Source organism: Salvelinus namaycush, chromosome 4 (genome assembly GCF_016432855.1).
Source record: "Salvelinus namaycush isolate Seneca chromosome 4, SaNama_1.0, whole genome shotgun sequence".
NCBI classification, from domain to species: Eukaryota; Metazoa; Chordata; class Actinopteri; order Salmoniformes; family Salmonidae; genus Salvelinus; species Salvelinus namaycush.
The window spans coordinates 8828326-8852797 of record NC_052310.1 but is presented as its reverse complement, the minus strand read 5'-3'; the positions used below and the strand labels follow the sequence as shown (position 1 = coordinate 8852797).

At 44.5% G+C, this 24472-nt stretch overlaps 2 protein-coding genes and 1 pseudogene across 2 annotated transcripts; all 3 read left to right on the top strand.

Annotated features, from left to right (window-relative positions):
* Window positions 1-2314: 2314 nt before the first annotated feature.
* Window positions 2315-4471, top strand: LOC120045432 (E3 ubiquitin-protein ligase TRIM21-like). Its single transcript, XM_038990313.1, has one exon. The coding sequence runs from the start codon at window positions 2613-2615 to the stop codon at window positions 4269-4271; it is 1659 nt and encodes a 552-aa protein (XP_038846241.1). The 5' UTR covers window positions 2315-2612; the 3' UTR covers window positions 4272-4471.
* Window positions 4472-11361: 6890 nt separating this feature from the next.
* On the top strand, window positions 11362-11917 carry LOC120045342 (annotated as a pseudogene).
* An 8555-nt stretch (window positions 11918-20472) lies between these two features.
* Window positions 20473-24343, top strand: LOC120045431. Its single transcript, XM_038990312.1, has 5 exons — window positions 20473-20588; window positions 21702-22232; window positions 22729-22929; window positions 23031-23160; window positions 23256-24343. The coding sequence occupies exons 2-5, from the start codon at window positions 21851-21853 to the stop codon at window positions 23740-23742; spliced, it is 1200 nt and encodes a 399-aa protein (XP_038846240.1). The 5' UTR covers window positions 20473-20588; window positions 21702-21850; the 3' UTR covers window positions 23743-24343.
* The last annotated feature ends 129 nt before the right edge of the window (window positions 24344-24472 follow it).

Sequence of the window (24472 nt, the reverse complement as noted above, 5' to 3'; positions counted from 1 at the left end):
AGAAGAGTCCCCTAAGCAAGCTGGTCCTGGGGCTCTGATCACAAACACAAACAGACCCCACAGAGCCCCAGGACAGCAACACATTTAGACCCAACCAAATCATGAGAAAAAAAAGATAATTACTTGACACATTGGAAAGAATTAACAAAAAAACAGAACTAGAATGCTATTTGGCCCTAAACAGAGAGTACACAGTGGCAGAATACCTGACCACTGTGACTGACCCTAAACAGAGAGTACACAGTGGCAGAATACCTGACCACTGTGACTGACCCTAAACAGAGAGTACCCAGTGGCAGAATACCTGACCACTATGACTGACCCTAAACAGAGAGTGCACTGTGTCAGAATACCTGACCACTGTGACTGACCCAAACTTAAGGAAAGCTTTGACTATGTATAGACTCAGTGAGCATAGGCTTGCTATTGAGAAAGGCCGCCGTAGGCAGACCTGGCTCTCAAGAGAAGACAGGCTATGTGCTCACTGCCCACAAAATGAGGTGGAAACTGAGCTTCACCTCCTAACCTCCTGCCAAATGTATGACAATATTAGAGACACATATTTCCCTCAGAATACACAGATCCACAAAGAATTCGAAAACAAACCCAATTTTGATAAACTCCCATATCTACTGGGTGAAATACCACAGTGTGCATCACAGCAGCAAAATTTGTGACCTGTTGCCACAGGAAAAGGGCAACCAATGAAGAACAAACACCATTGTAAATACAACCTATATTTGTTTATTTATTTTCCCTTTTGTACTTTAACCATTTGTACATCGTTACAACACTGTATATATAGACATAATATGACATTTGAAATGTCTTTACTGTTTTGAGACTTCTGTGAGTGTAATGTTTACTTTTCATTTTTACTGTTTATTTCACTTTTGTTTATTATCTATTTCACTTGCTTTGGCAATGTTACGATGTGTTTCCCATGTAAATAACGCCCTTGGATTGAATTGAGAGAGAGAGAAAGAGGGGGGTAGAGAGCGAGAGAGAAAGAGGGGCAGGGAGAGAGGCAGAGAGAGGCAGGGAGAGAGAGAGAGAGATGTAGCAGACGTTCCATAGAGTAGCAGGATCAGACTCTATTGTCACTGAGCTGAATCTGACTACAGAGTTCATGCAGCACACACTCTGCCAGACACACACACATGCAGGCTGACACACACACACCCTGTGATTAATGGCCAGGACAGAGAGAGGAGCTGCAATAGTTATCTCTCACAAAAACACAGCTTGGCTTTCCTTGAACATCATCTAACCATGCCAAACACACTGACAGTCTTTCCCGGAGGCTGTACCCCTCATACCTCATTCCAATCTGGAAGAGGAAGATAGAGGAAGATGAAGAGAGCAAAAGAGGGAGAGGAAGCGACAGAAAGAGGAAGAAAGAGGAAGAGTGAAAGAGGAAGAGAGAGGAAGAGAGAAAGAGCGAGGGGAGTCAAAGGAAAAGCAGCCTAGCCCCGGACTAAAGAGCTCTGGACTAAAGAGCTCTGGACTAAAGAGCCCCGGACTAAAGAGCTCCGGACTAAAGAGCTCCGGACTAAAGAGCTCCGGACTAAAGAGCTCCGGACTAAAGAGCTCCGGACTAAAGAGCTCCGGACTAAAGAGCCCCGGACTAAAGAGCCCCGGACTAAAGAGCTCTGGACTAAAGAGCCCCGGACTAAAGAGCTCCGGACTAAAGAGCTCTGGACTAAAGAGCTCTGGACTAAAGAGCCCCGGACTAAAGAGCTCTGGACTAAAGAGCCCCGGACTAAAGAGCTCTGGACTAAAGAGCTCTGGACTAAAGAGCTCTGGACTAAAGAGCTCTGGACTAAAGAGCCCCGGACTAAAGAGCCCCGGACTAAAGAGCTCTGGACTAAAGAGCTCTGGACTAAAGAGCTCTGGACTAAAGAGCTCCAGACTAAAGAGCTCTGGACTAAAGAGCTCTGGACTAAAGAGCTCTGGACTAAAGAGCCCCAGACTAAAGATGTCCGGACTAAAGAGCTAAATGACTCGAATTTTATGAAATGTGTTATACAATTGCAGTTTTCTCTACGCCCATGGGAAAATGTGTAGAATTGCAGGAAATCAACTTAAACTGGAAATGTTTCTTTCCACTGTAAAATTTGCCACGAGTTTGCCCCGCCCCCAACAAAATGTCACTTAGGGCCCCCAGAATGCTAGAACATGAAAAGAGTATGTGAGGAAAACCCTCAGCAGAGACTTCAGACAGGCATATGCAATATCAACGCTGTCCCTTTAAGAGCAAAGATATGCAAAGAGCAAATAAGGAAAGAGTTGAGTGATGACGCTTTGCTGAAGTGAAAGTTAAATATAGATGAGGAAACTGCGCACAGAAACAACCATTATCCTGTTCCTCAGAAAGTTAACATTGCAGCTTAAGAGTCTACCTTTGTAGAGAAATTAAAGGAAAATACAAGATTTGTAGGTGTGTAAGAGAAATAGAGACAGAGGGAGATGGAAAAACCTTGACAGCTGAACCGCAGCTACCATTCAGGATACCGAGGTCACTGTGAGAGTGAGAAAAACCCCCACCAGTTTACGGTCTAAATGCTGACTCAGTCTAGGACTTGTGTTTGCTCTGTTATTGTGTTCCTGAAATGGCGTCCTCTAGCCGTCTCCTGTCTGAAGAGCAGTTCCAGTGCTCTATCTGTCTGGATGTGTTCACTGAGCCTGTCTCCACTCCATGTGGACACAACTTCTGCGAGGCCTGTATCAGTGGATACTGGGATATAACTGACCTGTGCCAGTGTCCACTGTGTAAACAAATATTCCACCAAAGACCCGAGCTAAAAACCAACACAGCATTCAGAGATATTGTAGAGCATTTTAAGATGATCAGAATCAGAGACACAGACGAGTCCCCTGCCGAGGCTGGAGAAGTGTCCTGTGACGTCTGCACTGGGACAAGGCTCAAGGCCCTGAAGTCCTGCCTGGAGTGTCTGACCTCTTTCTGTGAGACTCACCTGCAGCCTCATCAGAGAGTCACCGGCCTGAAAAGGCACAAGCTAATAGACCCCGTGGAGAACCTGGAAGACAGGATGTGTAAGAAGCATGACAGACTGCTGGAGCTGTTCTGTAGGACCGACCAGACGTGTGTGTGTCAGTTCTGCATTGAGACAGACCACAAGAATCACCACACCGTCCCTCTAGAAGAAGAGTGTGGAGAGAGGAAGGTTCAGCTGGGGAAGACGAAGCGACAGATACGGCAGATGACCCAGGAGCGAATGCAGAAGGTTCAGGAGGTCAAACATTCAGTAGAGCTCAACAAGAGAGACGCAGAGAGAGAAATAGCGGACGGCCTGCAGGTCTTCACTGCTCTGGTGTATTCCATTCAGAGAAGCCAGGCTGATTTCATGGAAGTGGTTGAGGAGAAGCAGAAAGCAGCAGAGAATCGTGCTGATGGGCTCATTAAAGAGCTGGAGCAGGAAATGACTGAGCTACAGAGGAAAAGCACTGAGCTGGAGCAGTACTCACACACTGAGGACCACCTCCTCCTCCTCCAGACCTTCCCATCCCTGTGTACCCCGAAACACACAAAGGACTGGTCTGAGGTCAGTGTTCACAGTGATATGTGTTTGGGGGGACTGAGGAGAGCTGTGTCTGAGCTGGAGCAGACACTTCAGGAAGAACTAGAGAGAGAGGTGAAGAGGTTGTGTGATGTTGAGCTGAAGACAATTCAGCAGTGGTCAGCGGATGTGACCCTGGACCCTGATACAGCACATCCATTCCTCATCTTGTCTAGGGACCGGAAACAAGTGAGATATGGAGGCACACGGCAGAAACTCCCTGACAACGCAAAGAAATTCTATAACCCAGAGAGGTTTTTGAATCACCTCTCTGTCCTGGGAAAAGAGAGTTTCTCCTCGGGGAGATTCTACTATGAGGTGCAGGTGAATGGAAAAGCTGAGTGGCTTTTAGGAGTGGCCAGGGAGTCCATCAACAGGAAGAATTACATAAATATGAGCCCTGTCGATGGCCTCTGGACTGTGTATATGAGGGGTGAGGATATCTATGAGGCCTACACCTCTCCCCCTGTCCCTCTCTCCCTGAGAGAGAAGCCCCAGAAAGTGGGGGTGTTTGTGGATTATGAGGGGGGTCGTGTCTCCTTCTACAATGTGGAGGCCAGGGCTCATATCTACTCTTTCATTGGCTGCGCCTTCACTGAGAAACTCTATCCATACTTCAACACCTGTGATAATGAACTCGGTCCAAACTTAGCCCCATTCGTCATCTGTCCTGTCAATCACACAGACTGAATGAAATGTTGTACTTTGGCACATGATTTTATCTGTAATTAGTATGAACATGTAATCCTATGGCGCAATGATGAGAAGAAATAACATCCGAAGTAATATGGTGTTATGTACAGTTGAAGTTGGAAGTTTACATACACCTTAGACAAATACATTTAAACTCAGTTTTTCCACAATTCCTGACATTTAATCCTAGTAAAAATTCTCTGTCTTAAGTCAGTTAGGATCACCACTTTTTTTTAAGAATGTGAAATGTCAGAATAATAGCAGAGAGAATTATTTATTTCAGCTTTTATTTCTTTCATCACATTCCCAGTGAGTCAGAAGTTTACATACACTCAATTAGTATTTGGTAGCATTGCCTTTAAATTGTTTAACTTGGGTCAAACGTTTCGGGTAGCCTTCCACAAGCTTCCCACAATAAGTTGGGTGAATTTTGGCCCATTCCTCCTGACAGAGCTGGTGTAACTGAGTCTGGTTTGTAGGCCTCCTTGCTCGCACACACTTTTTCAGTTCTGCCCACAAATTTTCTATAGGATTGAGGTCAGGGCTTTGTGATGGCCACTCCAATACCTTGACTTTGTTGTCCTTAAGCCATTTTGTCACAACTTTGGAAGTATGCTTGGGGTCATTGTCCATTTGGAAGACCCATTTGCGACCAAGCTTTAACTTTCTAACTGATGTCTTGAGATATTGCTTCAATATATCCACATAATTGTCCATCTTCATGATGCCATCTATTTTGTTTAGTGCACCAGTCCCTTCTGCAGCAAAGCACCCCCACAATATGATGCTGCCACCCCCGTGCTTCACGGTTGGTATGGTGTTCTTCGGCTTGCAAGCCTCCCCCTTTTTCCTCCAAACATAACTATGGTCATTATGGCCAAACAGTTTTATTTTTGTTTCATCAGACCAGAGGACATTTCTCCAAAAAGTACGATCTTTGTCCCCATGTGTAGTAGCAAACCGTAGTCTGGCTTTTTTATGGCGGTTTTGGAGCAGTGGCTTCTTCCTTGCTGAGCAGCCTTTCAGGTTATGTCGATATAGGACTCGTTTTACTGTGGATGTAGATACTTTTGTACCTGTTTCCTCCAGCATCTTCACAAGGTCCTTTACTGTTGTTCTGGGATTGATTTGCACTTTTCGCACAAAAGTACGTTCATCTCTAGGAGACAGAATGCGTCTCCTTCCTGAGCGGTATGACGGCTGCATGGTCCCATGGTGTTTATACTTGCGTACTATTGTTTGTACAGATGAACGTGGTACCTTCAGGCGTTTGGAAATTTCTCCCAAGGATGAAGCAGACTTGTGGAGGTCTACAATTTTTTTTCTGAGGTCTTGGCTGATTTCTTTTGATTTCCCCATGATGCCAAGCAAAGAGGCACAAAGTTTGAAGGTAGGCCTTGAAATACATCCACAGGTACACCTCCAATTGACTCAAATAATGTCAGTTAGCCTATCAGAAGCTTCTAAAGCAATGACATAATTTTCTGGAATTTTCCGAGCTGTTTAAAGGCACAGTCAACTTAGTGTATGTAAACTTCTGACCCACTGGAATTGTGATACAGTGAATTATAAGTGAAATAATCTCTCTGTAAACAATTGTTGGAAACATTACTTGTGTCATGCACAAAGTAGATGTCCTAACCAACTTGCCAAAACTATAGTTTGTTAACAAGAAATTTGTGGAGTAGTTGAAAAACGAGTTTTAATGACTCCAACCTAAGTGTATGTAAACTTCCGACTTCAACTGTATATAGTCTATAGATAAATGGGGATGTACTGGGTTGAAATATTACTATATAACTATAAATGTGGAGGCCAGGTCTTATATCTACTATTTTACTGGCTACACCTTCACTGAGAAACTTTACCCGTACTTCAATCCCTGTGATAATTATGACGGTACTATGATAGCCCCATTGGACTAGGTGAAAAACGTGTGAATCGACGTGCCCTTGAGCAAGGCACTTATTAACCTTAGTTGCTCTGGATAAGAGCGTCTGCTAAATGACTAGAAACTTCTACTCTCTAGCCTGCTATACACACCATCTCTTATCCTCCAGTCCCTCTGCTTGTAACTGACTCCTCTTCTTTCCTGTATCCCTCCATCTCCATCTCTCCCTGTAGCATTGATAAGAGAATTGTATTATATTCTGTAGGCCTAATAAATGTTTCTATTTTGTCAAGATTCCATAATGCCTATTTGAATTTAATTGGAATAATAATTGACCATTGCATCATGAATCAGTTTGTAAACTCAAAGCTCCAATCACCGCATGCACAGACACATACCAACACCGATCGCTAGGACGACAATACTGCGTTGCTACGACAACCACACTCTCCTCCATCGCTATGGGAACCATCACCATTCTCTCAGCTCCCATAATCCATTTCACATTCTCAATGAGCATTTGACACGGTTCACAAACACACACAGAGAGTTGAGACCACATGGGGGGTTGGTGTGTGTCTGTGCTCTAACACACAGAGAGTTGAGACCATATGGGGGGTTGGTGTGTGTCTGTGCTCTAACACACATGCATGCGGTGCACACACACACGCGAGACACTCATGTCTACACCATCAGCTACACACACAATAGTAAAGCATACTGATGTGCTGTACGCTAATTAAACCAAGGAGGGCCTTTTGCATCATCATATCCCAGACAAATCCTAACGCACATTTCACCCAATCAGAACCATCCCCTGCCCAGTTAGAGACTCTGCTGTCTTTTTATATATATATAGAGAGAGCGAGAGAGAGAAATGTGCCTTTATGATTTAACAAAATGATTTAGACCAGGATGAGGGAGAAAAATGTTGTGTGTTTACATGCGGTGTGTTTTGAGGTTGGTTGAGTGTGATTTGTTGTGTGTTGTAAATAAACAATTGTTAGTTGTTTTTTTAAATAGCCTTTTTTTAAAGACTCTTCTGTCTGATTGGCCAGAGGACAGTGGGAGGGGTTTATTTTCCTTGATGCGGTGACATCAAAAGGTCTCAATGAATCATTAGCACTGTAGGGATTTGGCTGCTTGTGTGTGTGCATACAGTATGTGTGCTTTGTGGATTTTGACACTTGGAGTGAGACCAGAAATGATGAATCAGCTGGTCTTTGCAGTGAGAGAGAGAACCCCACCCCCATCACAACCACCAGCCACAGAGAGAAAGAGGAAATAGAGATGGATGGAGTAAACGGGAGGAGGGGGAAAAGAGTCTAGAAGGACATGAGTGAGTAGGAATGGAGACTATATGAGTAGGGGTAGAAGGGGTGTGACATTTTATGGAACACAAAGAAATGGGGAGAGGGAAAGGGGGAGGGAATAGGAGAGGGGAAAGGGGGAGGAAATAGGAGAGAGGAAAGGGGGACGGAATAGGAGAGGGGAAAGGGGGAGGAAATAGGAGAGAGGGAAGGGGGGGAATAGGAGAGGGGAAAGGGGGAGGAAATAGGAAAGGGAATAGGAGAGGGGAAAGGGGGAGGAAATAGGAGAGGGGAAAGGGGGAGGAAATAGGAGAGAAGAAAGGGGAGGAAATAGGAAAGGGAATAGGAGAGGGAAAGGGGGAGGGGAATAGGAGAGGGAAAGAGGAATAGGAGAGAGAACGGGGAATAGGAGATGGGGGGAGGGGAATAGGAGGGGGAGGGGAATAGGAGGGGGGGGGAATAGGAGAGGGAAGAGAGGGGGAAAAGGAGAGAGAGGGGGAATAGGAGAGGGGGGGAATAGGAGGGGGAGGGGAATAGGAGATGGGAGGGGGAGGGGAATATGAGGGGGAGGGGAATATGAGGGGGAGGGGAATAGGAGAGGGAAGGGAGGGGAATAGGAGAGGGGGGAATAGGAGAGGGGAGGGGAATAGGAGAGGGAAGGGGGGAGGGGAATATGAGAGGGGGAGGGGAATAGGAGAGGGGAGGGGAATAGGAGAGGGGGAGGGGAATAGGAGAGGGGAGGGGAATAGGAGAGGGGGAGGGGAATATGAGAGGGGGAGGGGAATAGGAGAGGGGAGGGGAATAGGAGAGGGGGAGGGGAATAGGAGAGGGGAGGGGAATAGGAGAGGGGAGGGGAATAGGAGAGGGGGAGGGGAATAGGAGAGGGGGAGGGGAATAGGAGAGGGGAGGGGAATAGGAGAGGGGAGGGGAATAGGAGAGGGGAGGGGAATAGGAGAGGGGAGGGGAATAGGAGAGGGGAGAGGGGAGAATAGGAAGAAGAGAAAAGAAGGGATTGTTAGCCTACCTGCGTTTTGCACCTCGTTTAAATAACTGTCATCAGCTATCACCTGAGAGGAGAGGAACACAGACATAGTTTCAGATTCACACAACGTCAGATAACACAACCTACTGTCAACATTTCACATCATATCTGTTACAGAACAAATAAATACTATATTGACCCTCAGAGGGAAAATTGGGTTTACCACCAATAAAAGACAAAAGTAACCAAAGTGGTTTGTTGAAACCCGCTCGCATGATGAATGACCTTGTCTAAGAGGCTTTAGCTCAGTGGGCTTGTCTTGTGATGTGCAGACGATGCAGGTTAAATTCCTTCCTGTCACACGTACAAACATTTCAGACACACAGGCATGCAGAATACAGAGACCTGCGTCAAGAAGCCAGTATTAGACAGTTTCAGATAGTATCTGACAGAATGCTGTGTGGTACAGTCTCTCATAGTCACAGAAACCAGGTCAGAGAGGAGAGACAAGAAGAGGAGAGGAAAGTGGATAAAAGACGGCTCAGATAACATCTATAAACATTTCATCCTCTTCACCTTGACTTCGACAGTTCATTTCCACTCAAGGGAGTTAGAATGCAAGCACATGCACACACACACACACAGGCACACACACACAGGCACACACACACACACACACAGGCACACACACACGCACGCACGCACACACACGAGCGTCACCTCCCTATGCTATTGCACTGGCTAATCATATTACACAGTGAACAGGGGTTTCTGATGAAAAGGACAGCTGAGACCAAACCAACACATCTGGACAGAGAGAGGCTCGATCTGTTCCAATTTTCACACTAACATACCACTTAGAATGAATCAGTGTACTGGGCATGCATTCTAAATGGTAAAATTGTGTTGGTATTGGAACCGATAGCCTCAAATCTGTATACTACAGGTGTCTGCATAGCCACACACAGAGACAGGGTTACAGAACAGGTACAGACACACACAGATATCCACCACAAGACAGTCAGCAGAGCCCACTAAGCTAAAGCCTAAGCAATAGCTCTGGGAGCTAACACAAGTCTTCAGGTCTCAGGCAAGGTTTCTCTTCACATGAGCGTGTTCACATGATTCACCAAACCAGTTCTGTACCATTAACACCACACTGGCTTCACCTCTGACCCCTGGCATCCCCCCTGACCCCTGACCCTCCCACAACCAGTCGTGGCCTACACACACCTCAACAGACAGAAGTTACTATTTGTAGCAGGTTAGGAGAATTTAAGCAGCAGATTAGGAGAATTAGGTCAAGGTTAGGAAAATGATCAGGTTGAGCTAAAATGCTCTACTAACCTACTATGAAAAGTAATTTCCATCCATAGCTGTAAATCATCTAGCCACAACCCACCTCACCTCGCCCCTCCAATCTCCTTAACTAAAAGATGCTTGTTGAGGGATCCATGAGACAGTAATATAGCACCAACTCGGGATTATCTGCGTGAAAGGATAACTTCGAATATGGACCAACAGTTGTAGGCCTATTGAGAAAGGATTCACTCCGAAGCCTATATAGGCAATAGGGCTACATTGTGTCTCAATACAACATAATACATATTGCAGATACAGATGGTGCTGATGTTCTGCTGGAGGGGGGGGGGGGGGGGGGGGGGTGATTGAATTGCTGCGACAACGGGAAACAGCGCGTGGTGCAACTGTACATCCACGCACCACCAGGGGAAAACAGGCAGGGGCTGGTTCCTATGACACCCCGCCATGAGGGAACCGTGCCCGAGTGGTGTGTGTGTGTGTGTGCGTGTGCGTGCGTGCGTGCGCGCGCACCTCGCTTTATCCGCTCAATTAGACAAAGACATAAAACAGATTCTTGTGTGCAAACACTGACGCAGAACAATAATGTATATTATTAATGCCTGACTAATAATGAAGGCTATCTAAGGAATGCGTGCACCTACATTCAAACGGCTTCGTCCAGCACAATTAGTCTCTCTCTACCCCCTTGTGGTACCTATAGGCTAAAACGAAGTATTGTTGAATGAAATGATCATGAAAAACGCAACAAAACGTACATAATGTTCCATTATAATGAAGTATGTGATTCCAACCATTATAAAACGTAGCCTATAGCACCTAGCCTAATGACCGTTATGTCGGTGGAGAAAATATGAGGCGCACCTTCAAAAAGAAAAGGGGCACTGTTGTTTTATTTGACCGTATTTCTCAAGGTTAATTTAATTTAGATCAAATATGTTTTGCAAGATAGACTTTTTCCAATATATCCGCAAGAGTAAACATAGTCTACGTACGGGATATGGAAGTGTGAGAAAAAAGGTCTCACCTTGAAAAGGAACGCAATTATAGCACATAGGGGCCACTAAATTGGCTACTGATCGTAGTAGCTTACCTCTGAAAGCACTTGGAGCCAGAGGCAGTTGAGACCGATCAGAAGCATCATTTTCCGGGTGTTTGGATCCATCCTGGCCGCTGTGTCAGTGTCACCGCCTGGTAAAGAAATGGCACACCTCTCCCATCTCTGTCACAAACTGACCGCGAGGTGGATCGCTATTCACCACCGCGCACGGACTCGACAGAGGATGCCAAGAGAGCGCGCGAAGGTGTAGGCCTGGTAACCTGGTTTTATGAATGATACGACAGAAACATCTCCCGTTTCAACCAAAACCTCTCCTTTCTCTTCTCTCTCTCTGATGATGTGAGGTGTCGGAATAAAATACACACCCCTTCGAGTGAACAGAAACACCCACAGCACCTCCGCGCCTTGAGTGGAGGAGGCGACTAGTACCACTTTCGGTTGAGATCTATTTGTTCCGTGAGCTGATCCTGATCTAATTGCCATACCACATGTGGCAACTCTCAAACTGACAAGTTAACCACACCATGGGGATACGGCGCCTATTGCTGCTTCTCATATACCTGGACCCCCTGAGCGTTCTCTGCGCCGCCACGGGAGGCAAGAAGGTGAAGCACAAGGCGATTGAAGCCAACGTCGTCGCGGCGATTCCCACCGCTTCGCCGCAGGACAACACTCGACCGAGGACCACGAGACGAAACTGGGCTACGACACCATACGTGCCTTGGTTACTACATGACTTGAGCGGACAATATGAAAAAGAGTTCAAGTGTCTCAACACATCTCACCCCTACTGCTGTGAGGTCTATTACTACTAGTACTGCTGTCAGTTCAAAGGAAGACTAGACTACCATCAGGACAGCCTTTTGACCCGAGTATGGACCAGACGAACACTGCGGTGCACATCACTTTTGCAATTCTGGCGTACATTTTTTTTTTGTGGTGGGAGTTTCGGCTAAAGTTGCCTATGATGAAGCCACAGAGCCCCCCCCGGAAATGAATATCAATATCATATGCCATAGAGAATATATATTCGTAGAATTAATCAATGAATTAATAGGATGTCCAATTACAAAAGCCTAATTTGCTACATAGGTCATCTGCCTTTTTTTTCAAATATTTTCCATTGGCCAAAAGATTTAACCCACATGTTGGCCTAGGTTTTTTTTGCCAAACTAACAATGTCTTACTGTATTTAAATTATTATTTTATTTCAACTAACTTATGTTTTAATTCAATTCAACTGCTTGACACTAATTGTTTTAAAGAGCATTAATACCATTCATGTTGTATTCGTCTAAACTAATAACTTTTTTTAACTGTTGGTTAATTGTGTAAATAATCCTCTAAGAAAACCAATGGTCCAAACTTCATGTCTCTATCATAATCAGTTCAAAAGCTATTGGAGTTTTTACCTTTGTAGGATGGCCAAAATTAAGGTGACTAAATCAAGGGTCCGCGGGCACCTAGGGGTCTACAGAGGTACTGCAGGGGGTCTGCACATTATTTTATTTTTAAAGTGGATTTATTTATTTATTTATTATTTCAATGTTTTTATGAATATACTTTGATATTCCTGTTTATTTAAATCACTGATCTAAAATACATTTTATTTGGTCTTTCATGTTACATCAGATGTAACATGAAAGTGAGTTGTTTTTATGTTTTTATTTATTTAACTAACTTATGTTTTAATTCAATTCAACTGCTTGACACTAATTGTTTTAAAGAGCATTAATACCATTCATGTTGTATTCGTCTAAACTAATAACTTTTTTAAACTGTTGGTTAATTGTGTAAATAATCCTCTAAGAAAACCAATGGTCCAAACTGACTTGCCTAGTTAAATATAAAATTCTAAACCAGCAAGGGTCATGCAACTGAAATGTGTTCAAATCTATTAACAGGAAATAGAGACATTGCTGCATCTTCAAACATGGACTAAATGGCACAACCAAGTCACTGTTGTGTTTCTGAAGACAGAGCTGTGGAATGCAACAAACATGACAACCGGTCAGGATGCTCTCGACAGCTGCACCATCGAGAGCATCCTGACCGGTTGCATCACCGCCTGGTGTGGCAACTGCTCGGCATCTGACTGTGAGGCGCTACAGAGGGTAGTGCGAACGGCCCAGTACATCACTGGGGCCAAGCTTCCTGCCATCCAGGACCTATATAATAGGCTGGGTCAGAGGAAAAACCATAAAATTGTCAGACTCCAGTCACCCAAGTTATAGACTGTTTTGTCTGCTACCATGGCAAGCTGGACCGGAGCGCCAAGTCTAGGACCAAAAGGCTCCTCAACAGCTTCTACCCCCAAGCCATTAGACTGCTGAACAATTCATAAAAATCGCCACCGGACAATTTACATTGACAAAAATATAACTATTTGGCCATAATGACCCTAGTTATTTTTGGAGGAAAAAGGGGGAGGCTTGCAAGCCGAAGAAATAAATAATTCTCTCTACTATTATTCTGACATTTCACATTCTTAAAATAAAGTGGTGAGCCTAACTGACCCAAGACAGAGAATTTTTACTGAGATTAAATGTCAGGAATTGTGAAAAAATGTGTTTAAATGTATTTGGCTATGGTGTATGTAAACTTCCGACTTCAACTGTATCTGCATGGCATTTTGTGTTAATTTTGGCCGATTAACTCATGTTTATTTCTGAAGATTAACTCGTGTTTTTGCTCCGTTTTTCTTCTCAGGCCAGGCAACAACCCATACTGCAGGCCTACTGTTCCATAAAGAATCAGCCAGCGACACTGAAAACACACTGAAAACTGTCACGCCCTGACCTTAGAGAGCCTTTTTATTTCTCTATTTTGTTAGGTCAGGGTGTGATTAGGGTGGGCATTCTAGTTTTTCGTTTTCTATGTTGGCCTGGTATGGTTCCCAATCAGAGGCAGCTGTCTATCGTTGTCTCTGATTGGGGATCATATTTAGGCAGCCTTTTCCCACCTGTTTGTGGGATCTTGTTTTTGTGTAGTGCCTGTGAGCACTCCATTTCTTCACGTTTCGTTTGTTTCTTTATTGTTTTCTGGGAGTTTCATTGAAATAAACATGTGGAACTCTACGCACGCTGCGCCTTGGTCCAATCATTCTAACGATTGTGACAGAAAACAACGCCATGTAAAAACAAGTTGACATTGAGGTTAAAGAAAGTGTGCTTTTTCAATTGATCTGATTTTGCTAACCGTTACTTTAGACAAAATCAATATGTCAATATTAGTGTAATGTTTTTATATGAACAAAATCTTAATTTCAGAATTTGCGATTAATCGTAGCAAATCCTGTAATTAACTCAATTACATTTTAATCGTTTGACAGTCCCAATTTTAATATATTCTTTGCTAGAAATATTACTATTCATTAGTAGTAGCCTTAATTAATAAATTGCACCATACAGGTGCACTTATAAATGGGGCTACCTTTGGTTCAGTGAAGAAGAATCCCTAGGGTTCTGATGAAAGAACCCTACAAAAAGGTTCTCGAACTTTAAGGGGTATGAAGCAAGCGATAGAACCCTTTTCGGTTCTTTATGGAATTTTTTTTTCTTAGATTGTAGAGAGATTAGTAAAACTACTCATCTTTTTTACAGACTTTGCTTTATCTACCGACTTAAGGGCATAAGATCCCTCATGAAATTAAAATGAAATTAAAAGCTAGTGTTTTTGTCTTCACAAGTCTTTGAAGTTTGGTGTTCATTGTTAACGGTTTGTTATCTCTAACCCAGATCTCTGCTCTGCCTGTGTGAGTGTGTGTGTGTGTGTGTGTGTGTGTGTGTATTGAGCAGGCGACTGCTGACTCTCTGGTTAGCTCTGTGCTGAGCTGTAAGCCAATGCAATGTGAAGATGATTATCTTCTCTCTCTCTCTCTCTCATCCAACTCTCCTTGTCTCCTTTCCTTCACCTCCTCCAGCCTGTCAATGTGAAGATGATTATCTTCTCTCTCTCTCTCTCATCCAACTCTCCTTGTCTCCTTCCCTTCACCTCCTCCAGCCTGTCAATGTGAAGATGATTATCTTCTCTCTCTCTCTCATCCAACTCTCCTTGTCTCCTTTCCTTCACCTCCTCCAGCCAAAGAAGAGGCATGGTTCAAATCAGATCATTTGCACCCTTCCTTTGGCTCTTGTTGACTCCTTATGATGGAGGCTAGTGAGGGGATTGGAATCGGGCTGAATCACACCTACCTATTACCTTGTTACTACTCAGCAAAACAGGGCACACTCACACACACAACCTGTCCATGTTTCTTTGTTGCTGTTGTTCCATATCCATCTTGTACCTCGCCTACTATACAAGAGTCACATGGTACAGTGCTGATTTTACAAACGCCCGGTTGTCATGGCAACACAAGGGTTACTACATGTCTGAGTGGTTGACAGAGCTCTCTCCAGTTCCTATTGCTAATTTGAGAACCTACAATAGCACTCATACTGTTCGACAGGGGAAGATGTGACCAGGGATAATCATGTATAGAATACATTAGAATTAGAATTTAGAATTAGACTGCAGCATTAGAGTTAGACATGTGGAATCAGGCCATGAGTAGGCTTCTGTCCTATTCTGATGGATATAGTCACTGGGTCATAATAGGTGGAGCTGTGAAGATTTAACTTCACTTAACACACAGGCTGAGTGATGACAGCTCACGCTCATCTGAAGCTTTCATGAGGTTTCATGTCGTTGTAGAGTGTGTGTGTGTGTGTGTGTGTGTGTTTCACAGTCCTACCCAGAGGCTTTGGCTCCAATCCCATTACCCCCCCCCCCCCCCCACCCCCACCCGCTCCTCATTCCCAAACCGTCCCATCAAAACGAGCCAGCTCCCACAGCTACGGATCAGTAACGGATCAGTAAAACTCCAAGTCTCTCCTTTTGAACACCCTTCCCTCTGAGGCAATCAGACACACACAGTACTAACCCTCCCTGTGTGGGTTGTAAGGATGTGTGAATATGCTGTACTGCTAGAGAGAGGGAGAAAGAGAGCGAGGGGGTACAGGGACAGGAAGACAGACAGACAGACAGACAGTCAGACAGGACAACAGACAGGTACAGAGATGAACAGAGAGCGAAGGGGTACAGGGACAGACAGACAGACAGACAGACAGACAGACAGACAGACAGACAGACAGACAGACAGACAGACAGACAGTCAGACAGGAAAACAGAGAGGTACAGAGATGAACAGAGAGCGAGGCGGGGGCTTTTGTCTTCAGCAGCAGTATGTAGCGACAGATCGTTTATCCTCTCCTGCCGCCGGCACGGATGGTGTTCAGCGATATCATCCACCGCAGAGTGTGTGTGTGTGTGTCTGTCAGGAGATGTTTACAGGAACTCTCTCTTCCACCGGCATCTCCGCCCCCTCCATATGGAGTCAGCGATGAGAAGAGGTGTGTGTGTGTGTGTGTGTGTGTGTGTGTGTGTGTGTGTGTGTGTGTGTGTGTGTGTGTGTGTGTGTGTGTGTGTGTGTGTGTGTGTGTGTGTGTGTGTGTGTAAGCTTGAGTGATTGGAGATTAAAGTGTGGCCACACCCATTTTAAGGTCAATTTGATACATAACCATTACTTTCCAAATGTAACCTCTGACTGAACCGGAAATTCTGTACCATTATGGGGCAACACGCCACTGTAGTATGAGCCCAGGTAGTCACAACAGGAAATGGGGTGAGTCCACACGAAACCAGGACAACAACAAAAACATACCATGATTTGGGGGATTTTCAGGAAATCTAATTCATAGAATAGTCATTTGGATGAAGGATTGTTGACATATATCATTAAGTAATGTAAGAAAATTGTTATTGAAATAAAAATGCTACTCATATTATTATTTATTATACCAATATCTGCTTTGTAGCAACTACAGATGAAATAGTGTGGAGTCTTAAAAGAGGCCTGGGTATTGCCAAAATGTCATAAATAAGCCAAAATATGAATTATATCTATTATGCTTTTAGATACAAATGTAAAAATATGTGAACAATACTTCTTTCGAAGGACTATGGATTAAAGTTAATGAAAATCCCCAAAAATATACAGTACCAGTCAAAAGTTTGGACATACCTTCTCATTCAAGGGTTTTTCTTTATTTTGTACTATTTTCTACATTGTAGAATAATAGTGAAGATATCAAAACAATGAAATAACACATGTGGAATCATGTAGTAACCAAAAAAGTGTTAAATAAATCAAAATATATTTTATATTTGAGATTCTTCAAAGTAGCCACCATTTGCCTTGATGACAGCTTTGCACACTCTTGGCATTCTCTAAACCATTTTCATGATGTAGTCACCTGGAATGCATCTCAATGAATTGGTGTGTCTTGTTAAAAGTTAATTGTGTAATTTATTTCCTTCTTAATGCATTTCAGACAATCAGTTGTGTTGTGACAAAGTAGATGTGGTATACAGAAGATATCACTATTTGGTAAAAGACCAAGTCCATACAGCTCAAATAAGCAAAGATAAAGGACAGCCCATCATTACTTTAAGACATGAAGGTCAGTCAATGCGGAACATTTCTAGAATTTTGAACGTTTCTTCAAGTGCAGTCGCAAAAACCATCAAGCGCTATGATGAAACTGGCTCTCATGAGGACCGCAACAGGAAAGGACGACCCAAAATTACCTCTACTGCAGAGGAGTGGATCCTGGACTTCCTGGCGGGCCGCCCCCAGGTGGTGAGGGTAGGAAGCAACACATCTGCCACGCTGATCCTCAAGACTGGAGCTCCCCAGGGGTGCGTGCTCAGTCCCCTCTTGTACTCCCTGTTCACCCACGACTGCATGGCCAGGTACGACTCTAACACCATCATTAAGTTTGCAGATGACACAACAGTGGTAGGTCTGATCACCGACAACGACGAGACAGCCTATAGGGAGGAGGTCAGAGACCTGGCCGGGTGGTGCCAGAATAACAACCTATCCCTCAACGTAACCAAGACTAAGGAGATGATTGTGGACTACAGGAAAAGGAGCACCGAGCACGTTCCCATTCTCATCGACGGGGCTGTAGTGGAGCAGGTTGAGAGCTTCAAAATCCTTGGTGTCCACATCAACAACAAACTAGAATGGTCCAAGCACACCAAGACAGTTGTGAAGAGGGCACGACAAAGCCTATTCCCCCTCGGGAAACTAAAAAGATTTGGCATGGGTCCTGAGATCCTCAAAAGGTTCTACAGCTGCAACATCGAGAGCATCCTGACCGGTTGCATCACTGTCTGGTACGGCAATTGCTCGGCCTCCGACCACAAGGCACTTCAGAGGGTAGTGCGTACGGCCCAGTACATCACTGGGGCAAAGCTGCCTGCCATCCAGGACCTCTACACCAGGCGGTGTCAGAGGAAGGCCCTAAAAATTGGCAAAGACCCCAGCCACCCCAGTCATAGACTGTTCTCTCTACTACCTCATGGCAAGCGGTACCGGAGTGCCAAGTCTAGGACAAAAAGGCTTCTCAACACTTTTTACCCCCAAGCCATAAGACTCCTGAACAGGTAACCAAATGGTTACCCGGACTATTTGCATTGTGTGCCCCCCCAACCCCTCTTTTACGCTGCTGCTACTCTCTGTTTGTCTTATATGCAGAGTCACTTTAACTATACGTTCATGTACATACTACCTCAATTGGCCCGACCAACCAGTGCTCCCGCACATTGGCTAACCGGGCTATCTGCATTGTGTCCCACCAACCGCCAACCCCTCTTTTTATGCTACTGCTACTCTCTGTTCATCATATATGCATAGTCACTTTAACCATATCGACATGTAAATACTACCTCAATAAGCCTGACTAACCGGTGTCTGTGTATAGCCTTGCTACTCTTATTTTCAAATGTCTTTTTACTGTTGTTTTATTTCTTTACTTACACACACACACACCTTTTTTTCGCACTATTGAGAGTAAGAGTAAGTAAGCATTTCACTGTATTCGGCGCACGTGACAAATAACCTTTGATTTGGTTTGATAAGTTCATTAGAGTTACCAGCCTCAGAAATTGCAGCCCAAATAAATGCTTCACAGAGTTCAAGTAACAGACACATCTCAACATCAACTGTTCAGAGGAGACTGTGTGAATCTGGCCTTCATGGTCGAATTGCTGCAAAGAAACCACTACTAAAGGACACCAATAAGAAAAAGAGACTTGCTTGGTCCAAGAAACACAAGCAATTGACATTAGACCGGTGTTCTTTGGTCTGATGAGTCCAAATTTGAGATTTTTGGTTCCCAACCACTGTGTCTTTGTGAGATGCAAAGTAGGTGAACGGATGATCTCTGCATGTGTGGTTCCCACCGTGAAGCATGGAGGAGGAGGTGTGATGGTGTGGGGGTGCTTTGCTGGTGACACTGTCAGTGATTTCTTTAGAATTCAAGGAACACTTAACCAGCATGGCTAGTGCTTAGTGGGAATATCATTTGTTTTTCAACAGGACAATGACCCAACACACCTCCAGGCTGTGTAAGGGCTATTTGACCAAGAAGGAGAGTGATGGAGTGCTGCATCAGATGACCTGGCCTCAACAATCACTCGACCTCAAACCAATTGAAATCGTTTGGGATGAGTTGGACCGCAGAGTGAAGGAAAAGCAGCCAACAAGTGCTCAGCATATGTGGGAACTCCTTCAAGACTGTTGTAAAAGCATTCCAGGTGAAGCTGGTTGAGAGAATGCCAAGAGTGTGCAAAGCTGTCATCAAGGCAAAGGGTGGCTACTTTGAAGAATCTCAAATCTAAAATATATTTTGATTTGTTTGGTTACTATATGATTCCATATATGTCATTTCATAGTTTTGATGTCTTCACTATTATTCTACAAAGTAGAACATAGTAAAAATAAAGAAAAACCCTTGAATGAGTAGTGTTGATAATTGGATATGGAGAAGGGTGAGCCGGTCAAGGATCGATTCAGACAAGGTGATAAATTGTATGACAAGCGACAGTTTAATTATGAGTAAAGATATCTGGTACAAGCGTATACGGTCTCGTTCCTTCGGCTCATAGAGAACCTCCAGAAAAAGCCCAGATAACAGAATGCATATACATTTTATACAACACAGAAAGTAGGTTGAGTCTGGAAGTTCTGGTCCTTTGGTTGGTTCTGGACAGGTTGTTGTCTTCTCAGATTGGTCCTGATGAGCTGGGCGTCATCCTTCTGAGTCTTATAGCAAAAGTTCTTTGTTATCAAATGTTCAGCTAAGCAGGAGATTTTGTGTGTGCGTAGTCAGCCCTCTGTCCTTGGTTATGTGTGTGTCTCATTATTTCGTGAAATGCGGACCCAAGCACTCTTTTGATCAAGGCCTTTCCTTATCAGTGTTTATGAAGGGTCTGTGCCAGCCATCTGTCTTTGGGTGTGTGAGAAACCCTGCTTAGAAAGAAGTTAGTTATAACAATGTAATAGCAATATGCTTGTGTTATTTTAAATGGTATTTATTACAGTAGGTGTGTCCAAACTTTTGACTGGTACTCAATATATATATATATATATTGTGAGTGTTGTGTTAGATGGTAGGGTATTTGCATATTCATGTATTCCTTCAAGTAAAGTAGAAGGGAGTTATTCTCCAGTCTAGTAGGTGGCGGTAATGCAACATTTATTGGATGCCAACCGCCGTTAAACCTCATCAAAGAAGAAGAAGATCTAGAGCTGATTTGCAACCCGCCGAAGCAGATCTGGAGAAGAAGGAAAATGTCTCCTGTCTCCACACGCACCGTTCTAGGATCAGCTGGCCGTTAGGAAAACGCAAACAGCAAAGTGGTGAGTCGGAAAACCCTCACTAGTTGCACTGCAGTGAAGGTTAGCGCGAAAATGTTGTTCAACAATAATTTCGATTGGGCCTTATCAAAGGCGCAACCTTCCCCCTTTGAGGCCTAGCCAGCCATGTTTAGGTTTAGACGAAAATAGCGAATATTGACGGTTTACTTTTCACTAAACAGAATTGCAACTGTGGTTCGGGTAACTTGCAACGGTAGCAGTTACTGTGGACTTATAACAAACTTTATTGGGCCCAATCTATTATCTGAGTAACTAGCTACATGCTTTTAATGAATGTACTGTGTTGGATTTACATAGGAAGCAGGTGTCCTTGCCAAATAGAAGATACCTAGCTTGCTAGCGACGTCCGACCGGAGCGTCTCCGGTGTGCGCGTGGGTGACCAACAGAGGGCGATTTAGAATGTGACGTCAAAACTCCTAACGTTGTTTTTTGCATGACGAAAAAGCGTTCTTATTACGAGCTCACAATATGTCATACAAATGTTATAGGCATTCATTATTTACCAGAATAGAATCTTAAATATAAGTAATATACATTGCTGAATTGGAGAGGGTGGGAAAGAGGATAAATATCTGCGACTGGTGGGATTTATTTAATTATTATGATTCACGAGTTGGGCACAGACTACAGTTTTTGAAACGAACCTCCGACTCGCTATGCAGTCGATACTTCGAAAGTGAAAATTCTTAAACCCATATTATGTACCTATGTTTCTCATCTGCGTGCCTTTGTTTGCTGAAATCCATACTTTTTAATACAACGTTATTTAAAAACAACCACCGACTGTTTTCTCATTGCTGTTCCTTTAAGATGGCAACTCGGCACTTGCCAATTGAAAATCAACAAGGAAACAGTTGGTCGTTGTATTTTATTAACGTTTTATTAAAACGTTATTCACATTTTTGAAGCATCGACTGCATAGCGACTCGATGAGACACAGTTTCATAAAAACAACAACCCTAGTCTGGATGTGAGGTACTTGGGGAATCTAATTAGGAAATCACAGATATTTTTTTATTATTGTAATGGCTTATTAATGATGACTATTACTCTGTAGACTACAGTTTGATGTCTGTTTTTTTTCTGTCCTATAGACTTTACCCATAACTGACCTTAGAGCAGTGTGTAAACTCATTCTCATCCTACCCCGGACACTGCGACAAATACAGAAAGGTTCAGGGGAAACTCTTCCGCACTCCAAAACAGTTACCCAGGAATTGAAGAGGAAGTGACATCAGAGCAGATGGAATCAAATCCCAGCCTGGCGGGGGTGGACTCCCAGGGCAACATGGTGTTCAGAGTGGTTAAACCTGTCATGGGCATCTTCCAAGTCTCCTCAGAACAGACCAACTCTGTCGGTCAGGGGGGGTCGCAGCAGATGATGGTTGGGGGGCTGACGGGGTTACAAGGGTTATCCAACCTCCCCTCCATGGTGCTGGGGGATGGACAGGGTCAGGGCCAGCAGCGAATGGGGGACGTGAACCAGATGCAAGCCCAGATTCAGATCCCGGCAGAGGACATGTCCCAGACCCAGGTTGCCGCTCCGAACCACAACCACGTACCCCATGTTCCGTTTGCAGAGGTGTCGTCTCTCTTGGACCCCAACATGAAGAGTTCCAAGGCCCGTAAGTACCACAGCCAGAGACGGAGGGAAACAGGCCAGGTGTGGCCCCTCCTACTGGAGACCTCTCTTCCTGCAGGATGTTCTTGGGCTCCCGAGTGGCGCAGCGGTCTAAGGCACTGCAACTCAGTGCAAGAGGCACTGAGTTGCAGTGCACAGAGGCTGTATCACATCTGGCCGTGATTGGGAGTTCCATAGGGGGGTGCACAATTGGCCCAGTGTCATCCGGGGTAGGCTGTCATTGTAAATAAGAATATTTTCTTAACTGACTTGCCTAGTTAAATTAAGGTTAAATTGAAGAAGAAAAAAATACTACTCGAACACACCTGGTTCTACTAATCAGCTGATTCTCAGGACCATAATTACCTGAATCAGTTGTTTTGCTGGAGCAAAACCCTGCACACCCAGTAGCTCTCCAGGTGGCAGGTTGGCCACACCTGCTGTAGTATGGAATAAGTAGAAAACTCAACACAATTTGTCTGTTGTTCCTCTGGTCCTAGGTAAGTACCTGATACCCTATGACGAGATCAAGCGCCGTCTGGATGCTCCAGAGAAGATGTCTCTGCGTTCACTAGCAGCCTACACCAGGGTCAGCCGTGGCCCGGCCAGCAAGAAAACCCTGCAGGAGTCTCTAAATATACTGGGCCTTACCCCTGGTACTACTACTTCTGTGTCCTCTTCCTTTTCCAAGCTCACAGAGGGTAAGCGTGTGTGTGTGCGTGCATGCGTGCTTGTGTGTTTGTGTGTGTGTGTGTGTGTGTGTGAGCATCTCTTGTGCTTTATAGATTTTTGTGTTTTCCAGGTGACACCAAAGCCCTGTGTAACGACATGAAGGACTTTGCCCATGACTACATAGACTTTGGCAACATGGCCAAGCAGCTTATTCCAGAGACCAACACTGTCCAACACTGGTCCAAGGTCATAGAAACCAGGTCAGTGTGGTTACAGCATGGTGTATTCACGAGTTTAACTATGATTGTTTTCTGTACAGTGAGACAGACCCTAACACACCTTTATTCTGCGATAGGAGCCACCTGGAGGCGATGAGGAAGTGTTTTCGTGACCCGGTCAACAGTGCGTCGTTCGACAACGTGACTCACGGCTTGGGCCTCGGGATGCTCGACGCCGCCCTCGACATGATTACCATGGTGATCGACAAACAAATTCGCATCCTGTCTGGCGCTGCGGCAACCGATCCCGTCGACACCGGCCCTCCAATGAGACGCATCCGCCGCCGCCACCGCAAGCCCCGAGACAACGGCAACGACAAATCGCACCGGTCGCTGGGCGGGGTTAAAGGTCAAGAGAAAGGGTCAGGGAAGGGCAAAGGGAGGGGCAGAGGCAGGAAGAAGATGCGGCTGCAGGAGTCTGGAGTGGGTGTTGCCATGGATACAACCCAGCAGCAGGATCAAGAGCATTGTCAGCCGGAGGATGTGGAGAGCAGTGTTCTCACACTCGTCTCTGTTGGTTACGAGACCATCTCCAGCGGCCTCAATGCCACAGGACAGATCTGAAGATGTTTAACGGTTGAACAAACAATGCTTAACACGGGAATCGGACTTTGCTTAACATTTTCCCATGGGGAAGCTGGGAGCGGAACTGTCTTAGTAACGTTGTGGAACATTGTGATGTTTAGACGCAACTCTGCTCTGGCCCACAGAACCCCAAACACTGAGAGGGAGGCATTCAGTGACGTCACAGCATTCTGGTTTAGAGTTTTGTTTTTGAGTGTTGCAGCTCTTGCCTACTGATAAATTCAATCAATTGAATTTAGTTTTTTTTGTCAGTTAGCACAGAGGTGATGAACGCAGCTTTGTTGAAGTGGAATTCAAGTCAATCCAAAGATAACTGATTATATTGAAAAACCTACAATGTAGAAATTAGTCTTAATTCTGGTCTTTGTTTAAGGCAATCCCTTCATTCCACCTACTCATCTGGTATTTGATTGCCCTGTTTATTTATATCATGAGTGGACTAGTTATAGCCCTCTCTCAATCTCCATGATTGTAACATGGGGAACACATCATGCCAGTACTTTGTCAATGATTGTATGTTTATATTGAAACCTGGTTTGTTGAAATACTTGTATTAAAGGTTTCATTTTATTAACCAGCATGAATGTCTTTATTTCTGACAGAATCAATGGCATAGTATCTGATCTATTTCACTGAGGGAGTTTGACTAAGCTGAACCGGGGTGGCCTGTGACGTGACCGGGAAAAAGCGATAAGGAAGGAGCGCCCTT